We start from the raw sequence: 19,128 nt of genomic DNA, 5'->3' as shown, positions 1-19,128 counted from the left end.
TGCCTGACCTAAACCCCATTGAGAATCTGTGGGGTATTGTCAAGAGAAAGATGAGACATCAGACCCAACAATGCAGACAAACTAAAGGCTGCTATAAAAGCAACATGGGCTTCCATAAAACCTCAGAAGTGCCACAGACTGATTGCCTCCATGCCATGCCGCATTGATGAAGTAATTAATGCAAATAAGCCCAGACCAAGTAGTGAATGCGTACTATACTGTACATGGACATACTTTTCAGTAAGCCAACATTTCTGTATTAAATTTTTTTTTTCTATTGGTCTTATGTAAAAATCAAATTTTCTGAGATACAGAATTTAAGGTTTTCACTAGCTGTAAGCCACAATCATCAAAATTAAAAGCAAGAAATGCTTAAAATTTATCACTCTGTTTGTAATGAATATATATCATTCGTTTTACTTTTTGAATTGAATTACTGAAACACATTAACTTTTTGATGATATTCTAATTTTTTGAGATGCACTTGTATGTGATTAATAAATGGCTCGCTATCCTTAAATAAAAGACCGTTTTTTTTGGCATGATCACTTCCATTTTCAATATCCATGCCAAAATATCATTTCTGCTAAGGTATAAGCAATACCCTGAACAGGGGGTCCAGGGTTTCCGGTAAGCTGACACCTAATCTGTTGCACGGGGTGATGATGTCTTCCATTTACTGACTCCATCTTTGGTGGCTGGACTCTCACATCTGTTCTATTGAGGATTATCATCCGTTTTAATATTTGGACTCTTACCTTCCAGTGATTTGTCCTATATTAATGATTGGCGCTGTACTTTTATTTATCTCTGCTAAGGTATAAACCTTTTAGCACAACTGCACATAGTCCATCCAGAGAGGCAAAGTAGCTATTTGAAAAGTCCTGTTGTGTACAAATAAAGCAGTGTTCCAGCCTGTAAAAAATAAAAGCCAACAGCTACAAATACTGTAGCTTCTGACTTTGTATATAAGCACACTTACCTTTCCAGGTATCCCGCGATGTTGGCACCCCTACCTGATTCGTCAATCGGCTTTGGGTGCAGATGCCGGCATCTTCACTAAGGGAAACGGGAAGTGAAGCCTTGCAGCTTCACAGCCTGTTTCCTACTGCGCATGCACGAGTTCTGCTGTGCTTTCTGAATGGTCCCGTAGTTCTCTGGGACCTGTGTGTCTCCCAGAAGGCAGTGTGGGGAAGGAGGAGGGGATGGAAATTTCGTAGATTACTGCAATCGTTGTGTAGCGATCTTACCTGAAAGTGGGAGCGGGTACCTGGTTTTGATAGGTCCCCCTGCCCCTGAAAGTTGCCAAACCTGGCAGCGGAGGGGGGTAGGAAGCAAACAAGCGGAGGTTCCTCTATTGGGTGGAGCTCCGCTTTAAAGGAAATAGGGTTTTTTGACTTAGCTTTTACAGATTGGTGAACCTCTGCCCATCTCTCCTTCTGATACAATGGCTCTCTAAGGAGCTATTTTTATTCCCAGTCATGTTACTGAACTGTTGCCAAACTTCATCCACTGCAAAATGTTTATCCAGCTCTTCCTTGTTAGTGCCACTTTGCTAGATTTATTGTTGCCCTATCCCAATTTTCTTTAAAAGTGTTGCTGCCAGCAATTTCAAAATGACCATGTTTTTTTCTTAAAATGGTTATTTTCTCATTTAAAATATTTAATATGTTTTCTATTGTGAATAAAACATACAGTAGGTTTATGAGATTTGCATTCTGTTTTTATGTAGATTTTACACAGCATCCCATTTTTTTTGGAATTGAGGTGGTAGTATAAGGTAGATCAACTGTTCTGCTTTTTATTTAGCAGTGGTTTAATCCAATGTGTTTCCTTTTATCTTTTCAGAGTAGTCCAGAGCTTGTACAGCAGTTAAGGTTGGTTGCCTTTTATATTTCTGTATCATTAACAATTTGGTTAGGCTGGGTTCATGCGGGCTGAATATCGAGTTGGTTCAACAAAAACTGGCTGACATCCTGTCATTGTGTACAATGCGAATGTACCCTGCCGACCACCCCATTCTTTGGCCTAAACAACTTAGAAATTAAAATTCTCTTTTAAACAAGTGTTCAAAGCTTGTTTTTATTGATCAGTTTATTGTTCTCTAGGGAGAAGAATTTTGAGGATTTCTCTCAGTACCTTAAGAGCCTAGTGAACCTGTACAAGATGCCCGGGGACAAGTGAGTGACTGCTGAGCAGTAGGTGGTGTATATATTGTGTGTGTTCCTGTCTTAGTTACTGACATTTTCTTTTCAGGAAAATGTTCTTGGCACTTCAGTCATTGGAGATGGACTTAACAAAAATGGCTGCAATGTATTGGTAAGCATTCTGTTCTCCAGCCTAGGCTTGAAAGCATATTTTTAAGAACATTTATAAATGAAAAACTGATGGTCTTGTTTGGCATGTGGCTATTTTTCAGGCAGCTCACCAATGCCAGTGTATTGGATAAAATACTACAGGGCACCGTAGGCTACCTGACTCCTAGGAGTGGAGGTAATATTTGCTTTAATAGCAAGAAATGTCTTCTTTTTTGTTAGGGCTGTTAACATTCAAATTGCCATTGGCACAAGGGGACTGTCTATAATAAACATGCTATCATGTTGTTTTTTTTTATTTTGAAGGTCACGTTATGAATTTGAAGTATTACATCACTCCATATGACCTTTTTGATGATGTCACTGGGGCCTCTATTACACTGAATGAAGGTCATGGTAAGTTATGTTAAAATATGCCCTGATGACCCTGAGACGGACCTCCATCCCTCAATACCATAGAAAGTTGCAAAGATTTGCCCTTGGGACTTTGAGAGCCCATTCACACTAGCACGACTTGTGAGGTGACTTGTGTAGCCCCAGGTCGCTTGACATAACAAAAGCAATGTTAATCAATCAGTGCCGTCTTAATTGGCACTACTGAAGTTGCTCCGACTTCAGAAAAGGGTCCTGTACTACTTTGAGGCGACCTGTGATCCGACTGTCCCATATACTTCAATGGGAGTCGCCTCCTTATCTTAATTGACACGACTTGTTATCAGACTTTCCAGGAAGAAGAAAGAGATTAGCCAGGCATTCCCCACAGACAAAGTCGCCTGTCTCTTCAAAGTAGTGCACAAGTCTCTTCAAGTCACGGGGCGACTTTCTGGTCACGGTAGTGTGAACCGGCTCTGAATGAGGTGCGACATTCCCAATGATACAATGTAAAAAGCAAGTTTATGGAAACATACAATGTCAGCAAGTAAACACAGACAAGTACCATATTATGAAACAGATTTGTGATGTTGTACATAGTATATTATATATTCATAGTAAAGTTCAGTATTCCATAGAACAATCCATGGTAGGCCTGAAAATGCATCCTGGTAACCCAACGCGGTTCATCCTCAGGGGTTGATGCGATACATGGTTTCTAAGAAATAAACCGTTTGTGGCGTGTAATAAAGATAGTAGATAATGTTTTGCTAATGCGAAACACTAAGAGCCAACAAGGGGCCCATACTTACAAATCTGTTAAAAGAAATTGCATGCTCGTGAACCATTGGCTGCCGCTGGGAATGTCTATCCCGGAAAAGACTTTCCCTGCTGACATTGTATGTTCCAAATAAACTTGCTTTTTACATTGTATCATTGGGCATTGTTGCACCTCATTCAAAGTCCCAAGGGCAAATCTTTGCAACTTTCCATGGTAAGTTATGTCCCAGAGAAGGTCTATTAAATTGTTCTTACTGGCTGTCATATCACATATCCTCAGAGAGCATGATGACCATTGGGGTTGTATAGCACCTTTCTGTATAAAAAATTAAATAAATGAAATATATTAAATAAATGTAAAAAAAAAAAAACACCCCAATGTGGAACCCCACTGAAGGTTAACTTTAAGGGTGCCTTTAAACTGCCCATTGCTCTTTGCGCGGTTTCCATTGATTTCTATAATAACTTTCAGTAATTGATCTGTGCCACCTCCATTGACCATAGCCTTTTAAGTGGTATTAAACCCAAAACCAAAAATGTAATATATTGTAGCTTACTATTCCTTAGATTTGGTGACTGCATCAGTTTTCCTTTCTTTTGCTTCCCCCCCCCCTCTGTTTTCACCTGGTGACCTGGCCAGTAACACACTTCCTGTATTATACACTAACAAGTTGAAGCTAAACTCCAGCTAACACTAAAGCAGTCACAGTAAACATTTTTTTTTTTTTACTTTTGGGATAAAGATTTTACATAAAAGCTGATCCCTATAAGCACCCAGATAGTGTTTAATGGTTTGTCTCATCTCTGTAACTGAACATACAGTTCACTGTAACATTTTGCTGGAGAGATTGTTCTTTTGAAAAAAAAAAAAAAAAAACAGACTTACTGTCTGGAACACCAAATGAAAATAGAAGAAAGCAAGCTGAAAAAATAAAGTGAATGCAGCCAAAAAATCCTAGAAATGGTAAGCTCTAATATAATTATCAGGGAGGGTGATTAGTGTGGGTCACCATTTAAACCTGCGCAAATGAATGTAGTGAATAAATAAACACTAATAAATAAAATAAAATGAAACGTGAATTTGTGTGTATAGTGAAATTCCTTTCACTGTGAACTGCAACATAAACGTGATAACGTGATTGATTGAAAATGGAAAAAATATGGCGCTCAACAAATAAATCACAATAATATAAACCACAATAGTGCTATTAACATGTGCATCAAATTTGGAGTGCAAATAATATCAATTTATAAATCAAAGTCTCTGGTGCTCCAAACATCAAGGTGTTAAACAAAATAACAGCAGCTGATGGAAAATCACAGACTTGATAGGAGTGTATTCCTCAAAGCCTCCACCTCCACACGTTCACCCAGTGCTAGTATATGTACTGCTTACTAGAAGTACAGGACCCCTTGATTATAGGGGGTCATATGCGCATATTAACCACTTAAGCCCCTGAAGATTTTACCCCCTTCCTGACCAGGGGGTATTTTGCGATTCGGCACTGCGTGACTTTAACGGACAATTGCGCGGCCGTGCGACGCCGTACCTAAACGAATTTGACGTCCTTTTTTTTCCCACAAACATAGCTTTCTTTTGGTGGTATTTGATCACCTGTGCGATCTTTTTGATCATGTGCTATAAACAAAAAATGAGCGTCAATTTTGCAAAAATAACAATATTTTTCTCTTTTTTTTATGTGAAATTCCACCAAAAAAAATGTAAAGATCAAAATTAAACATTTTCGGCCAATTTGTTTTATGCTACATATGTTTGGTAAAAAAAAGCGTATTTTGATTGGTTCGCGCAAAAGTTATCGCGTTTACTAACAAAGGGAAAGATTTTTGTCATTTTTGTTGTTTTTTTTTTTTTAACGCGTAATGGCGGCGATCTGCTATTTTTTTTTTGCCGGACTGCGACATTGCGGCGGACAGATCGGACCCTTGACTGACATTTTTGACACTTTTGGGGTTACCAGTGACATTACTGCAGTAATCAGTGCTATACACATGCACCGTTACTGTAAAAATGACACTGGCAGGGAAGGGGTTAACTGTATTGGAGAGGGAGGGGTTAAGTGTGTCCTAGGGGCGTGTTTCTAACTGTGATTGGACATGGCTACTAGTGTAAAAACAGAGATCAACGGTCCTACATAGTAGAACCGTCTGATCTCCATTTTTACACAGGGGAGAATGACAGGCGGCTTGTTTACATTAGCCGCCTGCCTTTCTCCCTTCCCGGCGAACGATCGCGAGTGACCGGCGGACATCAGGTCCGCCGGTCACACGCACTGACTTGTTAGGGAACGAGCCGGGGCGCGCGCGAGCGAGTGACAGCCAAGTGACGTACCGGTACGTCACTTTGCCTGGCCGGGGCTGACCGCCGTAGTATATGTACTTGCGGCGGTCGGCAAGTGGTTAAATCCTCACTTAATCACACTTACTACAATCCAGAAGTTTAAAAGCCTTGAATACAGAAGTCTCGGTTCCAGAGAGTGAGAACGTAACTTCCGGTTTGGTGGAACGCAGGCGGGCAGCGGCGTTCTCACTCTCTGGAACCGAGATATCTGTATTCAAGGCTTTTAAACTTCTGTATTGTAGTAAGTGTGATTTTAACCGCTTGCCGACTGCCGCAAGTAGATTTACTGCGGCGGTCAGCCCCTGCCAGGCAGAGTGACGTTAATTAACGTCACTAGCCTGGGAGGGTCTGGGGAGCGAGCGCGCGCCCGCGGAGGCGCGCTCCCGCGCGGTCACGGACCCCCCCGCGCGTGTGACCAGCGGACCCGATGTCCGCCGGTCACTCGGCGATCGTCGGGGGAGAGGGAGAATGTCAGGCAGCTTGTGTAAACAAGCTGCCTGTCATTCTCCTCGCTGTAAAGACACTGATCACTCGGATCTAGTATGTAGATCCGTTGATCAGTGTCCTTACAGCTAGAGCCACAGCCAATCACAGTAGAAACCACGCCCCTAGGGACACACACAGCCCCTCCCTCCCAAATAAAGTTAACCCCTTCACTGCCAGTGTATTTTTACAGTAACAGTGCATATGTATAGCACTGATTACTGTAGAAATGTCACTGGTAACCCCAAAAGTGTCAAAAATGTCAGTCAAGGGTCCGATCTGTCTGCCGCAATGTCGCAGTACCGCAAAAAAAATCGCAGATCGCCGCCATTACGCGTTAAAAAAAAAAAACAACAAAAATGACAAAAATCTTTCCCTTTGTTAGTAAACGCGATAACTTTTGCGCAAACCAATCAAAATACGCTTTTTGCGATTTTTTTTTACCAAACATAGGTAGGATAAAACAAATTGGCCAAAAATTTAAAAAAATTTTGATTTTTACATTTTTTTTTGGGGAATTTCATATTTTTTTTTTGGGGAATTTCATATAAAAAAATGTGAAAAATATTGCTATTTTTGCAAAATTGTCGCTCTTTTTTTGTTTATAGCGCGTGATCAAAAAATCGCACAGGTGATCAAATACCACCAAAAGAAAGCTCTGTTTGTGGGAAAAAAAGGACGTCAAATTCGTTTAGGTACAGCGTCGCACGACCGCGCAATTGTCCGTTAAAGTCACGCAGTGCCGAATCGCAAAATACCCCCTGGTCTTTTAGCAGGAAAATCCTCCGGGGGTTAAGTGGTTAAGCAATAAATGGTCTTTTATCGTGAATTACTGCACCATGAGAGCCTTCATGTTTTTTCTACTTATGGCTTGGTCCTGAATTAACCCTTGGTCTGGCTACACACTCTCGATGGTGAGAGAGTGCCTGGTTGATACAAAAACACAACGCTACATTGGTGAAGTGTCTGGTCGGATTAAGTGAGGATTTAATATGTGCATATGACCTCCTATAATCAAGGGGTCCTGTACTTCTGGTAAGCAGTACATATACTAGCACTGGGTGAACGTGTGGAGGTGGAGGCTTTGAGGAATACACTCCTATCAAGTCTGTGATTTTCAATCAGCTGCTGTTATTTTGTTTAACACCTTGATGTTTGGAGCACCAGAGACTTTGATTTATAAATTGATATTATTTGCACTCCAAATTTGATGCACATGTTAATAGCACTATTGTGGTTTATATTATTGTGATTTATTTGTTGAGCGCCATATTTTTTCCATTTTCAATCTAATATAATTATTGTTTGGTTTTGGGTTTAATATCACTTTAAATGTTCCAATAGAAATGCATGTAGAGAAAGACAGACATGTTATTGCAAAACAATTAAAAAAAATAGTTGGTGTTTATATACATTGTAAATATACTGTACAATATACTGTACTGTGCAAAAGGCTGAGGCTCTTTTGAGGGTTATCTAAAATATTTGTCCTAGATTTGTCCTAGACCAAGAGTAGGCAACCTTTAAGTGGGGGAGATCTACCTGGACAACAAGCAAGAGATCAAAGGTCCCTAGGGTGCGGCAGCCCCCCCTTTTTTTCTTTTTATATAAAGAAGTTAACTAGCAAGCCTCCAATGAAAAGGAAGGACAAGGACGGCATGGAGAAAACTTAGAAAATATACTAAAACTAATGTCACTGTAAAAATATAAATGTAACCTACCTTAAAAGTTACCTTCAGCGAGCAAATCAGCATTTACTTTTATTCACAATTTTTTCACGTCTGGGGATTAGTAACCCCCTCAAGTCTGATGTCGGAGTCCATCATGAAGGCCGAACATCTGGACCTGCAGGCTGACTTGCTTAACTAGTTTCAGGTCTGGCTTTCTTTTCTGAGTGTAAGTAGTAGGTAGGTCAGTGTACAGAGGTGATTAGAAGGTAGGTGTGCAACAGTAGGTCAGTGTACAGAGGTCAGTAGTAGGTACGTCAGTGTTCAGCGGTCAGTAGTAGGTAGGGCAGTGGGCGCGGGTGAGCAGGAACAAGGGGGTTAGGAGAGCAACGTACAGATGACTCAAGAGGGCATAGCACCAGGGGCTCAGAAAGGCAGAGTACAGGGGGTCCAGATGGCCTGCTATGGGAATGTTAGGAGGGCAGAGTACAGGGGGCTCAGGAAGGCATGGTACAAGGCGGTCAGGAGGGCACAGTATGGGAATATCAGGAGGGCATGGTACAGAGGGCTCAGGAAAGCATGGTACCGGGGGGTCGACAGGTTATGGGGGAAGTCAGGGGGGCACACCACTGGGGGCCTAGAAGGGAACACCACTGGGGGCATTGGGGGGTACTCCGCTGGGGTATCAAGAGGGCACACCATTGGGGGCATTGATGGGAACATCACTAGATGTATCGGGGGGGGGGGCACATCATTGGGGGCACACTAGTGAGGAGTTAAGAGCACACTCTACTGGGGGCTCAGGATGGCACAAAAGTTGGTACCTCATGCAGAGTGGTGCAAGTTACTGTGGCAAATCTAACTGTTATAGTGCTGACCCCAGCCAACCCTCCTATTTCATCCATCCCATATGATATCATCCATAAGTGCCTTGTATGGACTGCGGAGGGCCAGATGGGATCAGCACAAAAAACTCCAGGGATTAGTTCAGGTGCCAACAGACAAGAGCCCGAACCCGCCTGCTGTCATAGGCAGCATAGACTTTCCTCGCCCGCAGATGCATGTAAGCAAAGGATGTGCCGTGGGGGTGGGGAATGCCTTTCCCAGCTTTTTATAGTTTCCCAGCAGCTCTATTGAAATTGTTTTCACCACATAGGCTGCCCAAAATTATGCAGTTTTCTTTTCTTCAACCACAGGCTGAAGGTAAGAAAAAATACAGTCGGTGTTGATGGTTGTATTTTGTATCGCTTTGCTGTTGTATTTTGACAGTGGGAGGTTTCCCCACTGCCAGAATACAATGATCACTACTGGCGGCTATAGCCGCCGACAGTGACCGTACAAAAAAAACCCCAACAGGCGGGTTGTACTTAAGTCAATAAATCAACCTAAGTACAACCAGCCTGCCCATAGATCGAAATTCGGCAAGGTCCTGCTGACCTGAATCTATGGCCGGCTTTAAAAGACTGAGCTTTTTCTCCTCAGGAACAACGCTATTCAAAGTGGTGGATTCCACGGAGGATTTTTGCCTAGGGAGGTGAGAGGATGACTTAAAGGAATTAAGTATAAAAAGTACAGTTATCCTTTAATTTTCTATGTACAGTATCTCACAATAGTGAGTACACCCCTCACATTTTTTGTAAATATTTTATTATATGTTTTCAAAATAACTTAACACACAGCCATTAATGTCTAAACTGCTGACAAGAAAAGTGAGTAGACCCCTAAGTGAAAAAGTCCAAATAAAGGAACAATTAGCAATTTTCCCTCCCCAGTGTCATGTGACTTGTTAGTGTTACAAGGTCTCAGGTGTGTATGGGGAGCAGGTGTGTTCGATTTGATGTTATCGCTCTCACTCATACTGGTCACTGGAAGTTCAACGTCCCACCTCATGGCAAAGAACTTTCTGAGGATCTGAAAAAAAATTGTTGCTCTACTTAAAGATGGCCTAGGCTATAAGAAGATTGTCAAGACCCCGAAACTGAGCAGCAGCATGGTGGCCAAGACCATACAGTGGTTTAACAGGACAGGTTCCACTCAGAACAGGCCTCGCTATGGTCGACCAAAGAGGTTGAGTGCACATGCTCAGTGTCATATCTAGAGGTTGTCTTTGGGAAATAGACGTATGAGTGCTGCCAACATTGCTGCAGAGGTTGAAGGGGTGGGGGGTCAGTCTGTCAGTTCTCAGACCATATGTCGCACATTTCATCAAATTGGTCTGCATGGCTGTCGTCCCAGAAGGAAGCCTCTTCTAAAGATGATGCACAAGAAAGCCTGCAAACAGTTTGCTGAAGACAAGCAGACTAAGGACATGGATTACTGGAACCATGTCCTGTGGTCTGATGAGACCAAGATAAACCTATTTGGTTCAGATGGAGTCAAGCATGTTTCAGCAACCAGGTGAGGAGTACAAAGACAAGTGTGTCTTGCCTACAGTCAAGCATGGTGGTGGGAGTGTCATGGTCTTGGGCTGCATGAGTGCTGCCAACACTGGGGAGTTACAGTTCATTGGGGAACCTTGAATGCCAACATGTACTGTGACATACTGAAGCAGAGCATGATCCCTTCCCTTCAGGGACTGAGCCGCAGGGCAGTATTCTAACATACCGACCCCAAAAACACCTCCAAGACGACCACTGGCTTGCTAAAGAAGCTTAGGATAAAGGTGATGGACTAGCCAAGCATGTCTCAAGACCTAAACCCTATTGAGCATCTGTGGGGCATCCTCAAATGGAAGGTGGAGGAGCGCAAGGTCTCTAACCTCCACCAGCTTTGTGATGTCGTTACGGAGGAGTGGAAGAGGACTCCAGTGACAAATGTTTTGTGTAAGTATTCCTGAGCCCATGTTGTGATTTCCATTACAGTAGCATTCCTGTATGTGAGGCAGTGCCGTCTAAGGGCCCGAAGATCACGGGCATCCAGTAAGAGTTTTCTGGCCTTGACCGTTACGCACAGAGATTGTTCCAGATTCTCTGTAGCTTTGGATGATATTATGCACTGTAGATCATGATAACTTCAAACTCTTTGCAATTTTTCTCTGAGAAACTCCTTTCTGATATTGCTCCACTATTTTTGGGGGAATTGGTGATCTTCTGCCCATCTTGACTTCTGAGAGATACTGCCACGCTGAGAGGATCCTTTTATACCCAATCATGTTGCCAATTGACCTAATCAGTTGTAAATTGGTCCTCCAGCTGTACCTTATATTTACATTTAACTTTTCCAGCCTCCAAATGCTACCTGTCCCAACTTTTTTGGAATGTGAAGCTCTCATGAAATCCAAAATGAGCCAATATTTGGCATGACATTTCAAAATGTCTCACATTCAACATTTGATATGTTATCTATATTATATTATGAATAAAATATAAGTTTATGAGATTTGTAAATTAGTTCATTCCTTTTTTACTCACAATTTGTACAGAGTCCCAACTTTTTTGGAATTGGGTTTGTACATCGATCCCCGAGAGTACGGCCCCTCAGGGATTACTAGATTTTGTAGTCACAGGATGTCACCTGTGTCTTTTACATAACAGGGAACTTTAAATACTATTTCTTTAATCAATTGATCAATATATTTTCCCACTTTTTCTAAGGGGCCCCCCTATTGCGGAAACTATTGGCCTTCCAGGTGGTTTCACTGGATTTTTACGACTCATCGGAATGATGTACAACACCGGTACATTGTAAGTCTCCACTTAAAGTTAGTCAAGCTCTTTTTTTGTCAAAAGTTCTGCCTCCGTCGTTAGACCCAACTTGATATTAACTTCACAAACTACTTCTAGAAATGGATTACTGTATTTTTCGGACGATAAGGCACACTTAAAATCCTTAAATTTTCTCACAAATCGACAGTGCGCCTTAAAATGCGGTGCGCCTAATGTATGGCTTTGTTTTCTGACCTAGAACTGATTTATGTGGTACACGGCGCTCAAAAATCTGTCAAAATGTTTTAGCACGGCCTTGGTAAGCTACGAAGCTGCACTGCTTGGATTGAGCATTACGGCCATCGTAGTCAGGAGGTGTGTGCATTCATTCCTTCATTAATTTTCTATACCCACTGCCCCAAAAATGGCTCCTGTTAAGAGACATGCTTACGAAGCGGATTTCAAACTCAACGCTATCAGTCACGCAGTACAACATGGAAATAGAGCAGCTGCAAGAGAATTCAACATTAAAGAATCAATGGTACGAAAGTGGAGGAAGCAAGAAAACGCCCTGAGCCAGGTAAAGAAGACCAAACTGAGTTTTGTATTTTATTTTACTGAACAATGTTGTGGGTTATTGTGAAAGACCATTTTATGGTTATTGTGAAAGAGTTGATTTAAGAGTTGAATAAAATTTGACTTATCAGAGTTTTGTTTCATTTAATGCGCCTTATAACCCAGTGCGCATACCGATTACACCGATTGCGGCCCCCACAAGCATGCCTGTACCCCAAAAACGTTGCGCAAGCACCACAGGGACTCAGGGACCCCCGCAAACCCCCACACCATGGCAGATCCGCTATAGAGCCCCCACAGGGACGGGGAAGGGACACACGGGAACCGTACTGACAGAGATGAGGGGGATATCACAGACTCCACATAGACTGCCATCCCCATAACAGAGGCCCCAGATACATCCCCTGACAGATAATGCCATAGACAGAGGGGTAGCATGGTACTCACCGGTCCAGCAAAAACGTGGGTACCGCTCTGTGACAGGAAGCCTCCCACTCTGGGTGGGGGTGCCGTCAGCCGAACAGGACGCTAGCAACACGCGGCGTACCGCAGTTGAGACGTTCCAGCGAAGTAGCCACTTTGCAGGCTTGTCCCTGAGGACAGGGACAGGTCGTTTGCGAAGCCTGGGCATACGCATAGCCTGCTAACGCTCGATGACAGGCTGGGATTCCGTAAGGCTCTAGGATAACCAGTGCGATTCCCAGCTCCGCAAACGCTGTAGTCTTCCGAAGTCTGACTAACTAAGCGCAGGAATAAATAAAAAGCTCAGTGTAAAGAAAATCACTTGTTCAGGAATAAAAAAATAAGAAGAAGAAGAAAGGCTGAGACTGCAGCCCCAGCCAAGGGAAGCCTGCCTACTCCTAACTAGGCAAAAGACAAACTGAATTGGGAATGCTGCTAGCAGGGGGGTATTGGACCAGAGGGACAGCCCCCTGTAGGTGTGTCTATACAAGGTTTTGTGAATGTTTTCTAACAAAATCTTCCGCCAAGCTTACTCCTGTGGATAAGACCAATACCCAGTAGTGAAGACTGTATGAGTGGGCGGCGACTGTCAGAGGACGTAAGAGAAAGTTAATTTAAAAAATAAAAAATGCCAGGACCAGAGATCCCAGCAAGGAATTAGCTCCTTACTTCTAAAGTACTATAGCAGGAAGTGGGATGTATACCCCCTAGGACTGCCCTAGGGACATAGTGAAATTTGTTTCCACCTAGTTCTACTCCTATGGAGAGCAGCATAACCCAATGGTCAAAGAAGATATGGAGCTGTATCCGTCAATAAACAAAAGAGAAATTCAAAGTGTTTGAGTGAAAAAAACAGTACATTACAATTTTTGTTTAACCACTGACCAGCCATTTAAAAGGATACGTTCACCTTTGATAACATGTTACACCAGTATTTAGGGAGTAACATGTCAAAAAAGAGCACCTGCCTGCGCCTCTCTGATTTCCTGCTGTGACAGTGGGGGGGATCTTCTCCCTGCACCCTCTGTCACAATTTAAAAAGAGCACAGCAATCTGTGAATGAGGTACAACTACCATCTGCCACCACGGCAGCTGGCTTGTAGTTCTTAATGAACTGCGAGGGACCCGGTGAGCACTCTCGTAGTTCATGCGTCAGTCTGCTAAACCAGGAAAGTAAATCAGGATTTAATTTATTATTACTAATTATGTTCTGGAAACTAAAATTCATAAAACGCCAGTTTATATCTTAAACTAACGTCTGGAGTAACCCAACTTTCCGCCAGTACATATGTGAACGTGACAACCTATACAATGTATATATATCCCTTCCATGTGCCCCCCATAGAATACATTTTGGTCTAAACTTATAGTTAAACACTATTTCATATGTATCATAGAAGGTAACAGGAATTTTTTTTTTTGCGTTTTATGTCTTTTTTTTCTTTCAAATAGTAAAAAGTAAAAAAGAAAAACAGTGGTTATTAAATATCACAAAAATAAAGATCTGTCTCAAAAACATTCTTTAAAATTAATTTGAGTACACCAAGTAATCAAACTATGACAGCACTGAAAACTGAAAAATATCCTGGAAAAAAGGGGGTGCAATATGCTAGCACTTCTAGTATCTCAAAAAGGTGAGTACACCCCTCACATTTTTGTAAATATTTTATTATACCTTTTCATGTGACAACACTGAAGAAATGACACTTTGCTACAATGTAATGTAGTGAGTGTACAGCTTGAATAACAGTGTAAATTTGCTGTCCCCTCAAAATAACTCAACACAGCCAATAATGTCTAAACCGCTGGCAACAAATGTGAGTACACCCCTAAGTGGAAATGTCCAAATTGGGCCCAAAGTGTCAATATTTTGTGTAGCCGCTTTTTTTTTCCAGTACTGCCTCTTGGGCATGAGGTTCACCAAAGCTTCAAAGGTTGCCACTGGAGTCCTCTTGCGTTCCTCCACGATGACATCACTGAGCTGGTGGATGTTCGAGACCTTGTGCTCCTCCACTTTTCATGTGAGGATGCCTCACAGATGCACAGATAGGGTTTAGGTCTGGAAACCTGCTTTGCCAGTCCATCACCTTTACCCTGAGCTTCTTTAGCAAGGCAGTGGTCATCTTGGAGGTGTGTTTGGGGTTGTTATCATGTTGGAATACTGCCCTTCGGCCCAGTCTCAGAAAGGGAGGGGATCATGCTCTGCTTTAGTATGTCACAGTACATGTTGGCATTCATGGTTCCCTCAATGAACTGTAGCTCCCAAGTGCCAGCAGCACTCATGCAGTCCCTGACCATGACACTCCCACCACCATGCTTGACTGTAGGCATAGGAGTCGGACTGGTCGTCCTGGTTCTTCAGGATAGAGGGTCAGATGGAATCCCAGCCCGCCATTGAGCGTTTAGCAGGCTATGTGTTCGCCCCGGCCTCGCAAACGACCCATCCCTGTCCTCAGGGATTCAGCCTGTGAGGTGGCTACCTCACACGGACGCCTCATCCACGGTTATCCGTGCACTATTTGGGGTCCTGCGTTTTTGGCTGACGGCACCCCTGCCATCTGAGGGTGGGCGGTTTCCCGTCAATGAGAGGCACCCCACACCATCGGATACAGGTATGTACATTCTGTGTGGGGCCTCTGTCTGGGGCTGGCAGTCCTGTGTGTCTGTGTTATCCCCTCATGTCTGTGCGTTTTTGGGCTCCCTGATCCAGATCCCTGCGGGGGTTTTCTGTCACAGTCAGTGCGCTGTGTGGTTTTCTGGGGTCCCTCTCCTTTGTCACTTTACGGTGCTTTGGAGGTACAGACACGTGTGGCGACCGCTGCGGGGTTGAACACCGCCGGTCCGCCATTTTAGGTGTGGGCAGCATGTCTGGCTTCACTATGGGCGCTTATACTGCATGTATATAGTGTGTTGTTGGCGCCTTGCGGCGCCATCTTGTTTGTGGCAAGACGTTCGTTACGAGCAGGGAATGGTCCCTGCACCCGGAGGTGTTTCGAATGCTGTGTGCGAAATGGGGATCCCCAGATGTGGATCTGTTCGCGTCACGACTAAACAACAAGGTGGAAAGGTTCGTGGCAAGAACGCGTGATCCTCAGGCAGACGCCTCGGATGCGTTAGTGGTGCCTTGGCATCAGTATCATCTGATATATGCCTTTCCTCCGATTCAGCTGTTGTCCAGGTTCCTTCGCAGGTTGGCCTCGGAACCGAACTTGGTGGATTCTGGTGGCCACGCCGGTCCTGGTACGCGGACATCGTTCACCTAGCAGTCGAACCTCCTTGGCGGCTGCCAATGCGAGAAGATCTACTGTCTCAGGGACCGATCTTCCATCCTGCTTTACAGTCGCTGGCTTTAACGGCATGGCTGTTGAAAGCCTGGTCTCTTCAGAGGTCATTCCTACCTTGATCAAGGCTAGAAAAGCCTCATCTGGTAATGTTTATTACCGTACATGAAAAGCTTATTTTGCCTAGTGTGAGTCCGGGGGTTTCTCTCCTCGTTCATACTCGGTGGCGAGTGTTTGCTTTCCTTCAGTCTGGTGTGGACCAGCGCCTTGCGTTGGCCACGATTAAGGGCCAGGTATCTGCCCTGGCTGTTCTTTTCCAGCGCCCTGTGGTGTCTAATTCCTTGATTCGCACCTTCATTCAAGGTGTGCGTCATTTGGCCCCTCCTCAGAGAGAGCCTTTAACTCCATGGGACTTGAACTTGGTTCTGTCCGTGTTACAACGTTCCCCGTTTGAGAATATCAGGGAAATATCGTTGACTATGCTGTCTAAAAAGGTTGCCTTTCTTGTGGCGATCACTTCTGCTCGCAGAGTGTCGGAGTTGGCGGCTTTGTCTTGCCGCTCCCCTTACCTGGTGGTTCATAGGGATAAGGTGGTCTTGCGACCTAACCCATCCTTTCTCCCTAAGGTGGTTTCTGAATTTCACCTTAATGAGGACATTGTTTTGCCTTCGCTCTGTGCAAAGCCTAAACATCCTAAGGAGGTTGCTTTGCATTCCTTGGTTGTTGTCAGGACGATCAGGGTTTACCCGTTGTCGACTGAATCCTTTTCGAAAATCGGATTCTCTTTTCGACCTTCCTGAGGGACCTCGGAAGGGTATGGCTGCGTCTGCGGCGACCATTTCAAAATGCATCAGACAGACAATTGTACAGGCCTATTCGATTAGGGAACGGGTTCTGCCATTCCCTGTCAAGGCGCACTCTACTAGATCGGTGAGTACGTCCTGGGCCTTCCGGCATCAGGCTTCGGTGGCCCAGGTCAGTGCACACCTTTTCAAAATTCTACAAAATTGATGTTCTGGCATCAGCTGATGCCTCCTTTGGCCGCAAAGTTCTCTGTGCGGCAGTACCGTAAAGGGACCCTGGTTTTTTCATGCCGGTCCTTGGCTGTTGGGGTTGTTTATCTCCTTGGTTATTTGCTTTCCTGGGTTGTTGCTCCTGTTGAGATTTTTTTTTGTTACCCAGAGGATCACCTTGTGGTTCTCGTAAGGTTCTTTTCTCTGTTGTGGGTACTGCGTTACCTTTCTGACGATTGCGTTTCCCACCCCTCATGTCTACACTGCTTTGGGACATCCCCATTGGTGAAGACTGTATGAGTGGGCGGCGACTGTCGGAGGACGTAAGAGAAAACTGAATTTTTGTAAAATCTTACCGTAAAAGTCGCGCCCCCGCCCCTCTATTGGGGTTCTTATACACTTAACTGCTTGCTACCAAACTGAGTTGGGATGGCTGATTGCAGGGGGGTATTGGACCAGTGGGACAGCCCCCATGGGTGTGTCTATGTAAATGCTTTGTTTTTTAACAAGTCTTATGCCTAGTTTCTCCTGTGGAGATGAAGTCAATACCCTATTGGTGAAGACTGTATGAGTGGGCGGCGACTGTCGGAGGACTGAGAAAGGAATTTTACGGTAAGATTTTACAAAAATTCTGTTTTTAACTTGCTGTAAAATCCTTTTTTCTGAATTTCATTGACAGACACAGCTCCATGTTCTCCACTCCACTCTATTTCTGAGTGGGATGGGATTTTTTTCTTCTAAGCACTGCTTGCAACAAAACTGAATTCTATAGCAGAGTGATTGGGTGTATGCCTGCAGTGATTTCCTTATAGGCGTGGTAAAGATTTTTCCTGCCTAGTTTCCTACTCCTGTAGAGGGCAGCATAACCCAATGGTCAAGAAGAATATGGAGCTGCATCTGTCAATTAACTTAGAGAAAAGGATATTACAGTCAAAAATCCAGTTTTTTTATTTTTTATTTTATTTTCTTTTTCCCCCCTTTTTTTTTTTTTTTTTTTAAATACATTTCATTGCTATATGCAAGCATTTTACTGAATGAAATTGATTAAGTTGGTTTTGTTGTACTTAGCTGTGATTGGCCACAGCTGATCACAAGGCACAGATGGGCCTTGATTGGCCTAGTCTGTACCATGTGATTACTGTGACCAGTCACAGCTAGCAACACAATTGTACACAATGGATGGCTTGAAAGGGACTCCCAAACCACCCCTCTACCTACCCCTCCTAGGCAATAGGTATCGGTAATTGATATCGGTGAGCACTTGAAATAAGTATCGGTACTTGTACTCGGTGTTGGAAAAAAAAAAAAATCGGTGCATCCCTAGTTACAGCGGTCACATGGTATCGACTGTAGGGCTAGTACAGTGATCAGACACAGCTGGTGACAGATTGCGCTGCTGCACGGCCCAATCCGGGAGGACATCTTATTACGTCCACCCTGATCAATGAGAGGCTGGCCCTGGTGTCATTCGCACATAGGTCGGGCAGCAACCTGTAAAGGTAGGCTAAGTATATATTTTTACAATGACGTTAGTTTTATTCGATTTTTCTAAGCTTTCTTCATGCTGTCTTAATTTTTTATTGGGGGCTTGCTAGTTAACTTAGTAAAAAAACTAGGGGGTCCGCATAATCTGTTCTATGTTGTTCAGGTAGATCTCTGTCTCTCAAAGGTTGCCTATCTCTGCACTGTACAGTTTTATATTAAGTAGAAACGTAAGTTATTCTGAAAACTGTAAGCGAAAAATAATAAAAGGGAAAGAAATGCAGTTTAAAGGTGGAAAGCAGGGCCCAGCAGTGAAAGGGTTAAAAAGGTTGGCCACAGATTTTCTAGTTATTGTACTAATGGGTAGTTTTTTTTTTTTTTTAAAGCACTACTGATTTACAGGATTTCTTTTGGTGTCTTAAGTCTTTGCACAGTACTGTATATGTAAATAGGGGCAGCTATATGTCCTCATCATGTTTTTGCCTAATTTAGTAATTTTCTGTTTTATCTTGTTTAGCACTTCCCCGGTCTCTTGGACTGAATGTTTCTGTCACGATTGAATCCACTTCTGCCATGTATAAGCTGCCAATTGCTCCTTTAATAATGGGCTCACATCCTATTGATAATAAAGGGTAAGAACTTTGATTCTTTTGACAGGAGGAAATAATAGATACAAATGCAGGTCAGATGTCTC

The 19,128-nt window shown here is 43.4% G+C and overlaps 1 protein-coding gene across 1 annotated transcript in view; it reads left to right on the top strand.

Annotated features, from left to right (window-relative positions):
* The window catches only part of MED1 (mediator complex subunit 1), a 255,618-nt gene that overhangs the window by 90,136 nt on the left and 146,354 nt on the right, over window positions 1–19,128 (top strand). The window contains exons 6-11 of the mRNA XM_082272995.1: window positions 1,849–1,877; window positions 2,109–2,180; window positions 2,257–2,319; window positions 2,420–2,493; window positions 2,622–2,711; window positions 18,952–19,066. Coding sequence (XP_082129121.1) covers window positions 1,849–1,877; window positions 2,109–2,180; window positions 2,257–2,319; window positions 2,420–2,493; window positions 2,622–2,711; window positions 18,952–19,066 — 443 coding nt within the window. The remainder of the gene's footprint in view (window positions 1–1,848; window positions 1,878–2,108; window positions 2,181–2,256; window positions 2,320–2,419; window positions 2,494–2,621; window positions 2,712–18,951; window positions 19,067–19,128) is intronic.

Source organism: Pelophylax lessonae, assembly GCF_965119305.1.
Source record: "Pelophylax lessonae genome assembly, chromosome: 11".
Taxonomy (NCBI): Eukaryota; Metazoa; Chordata; class Amphibia; order Anura; family Ranidae; genus Pelophylax; species Pelophylax lessonae.
Note: the sequence above shows the minus strand (reverse complement) of the source record. Positions and strands in the feature narration are given on the sequence as shown.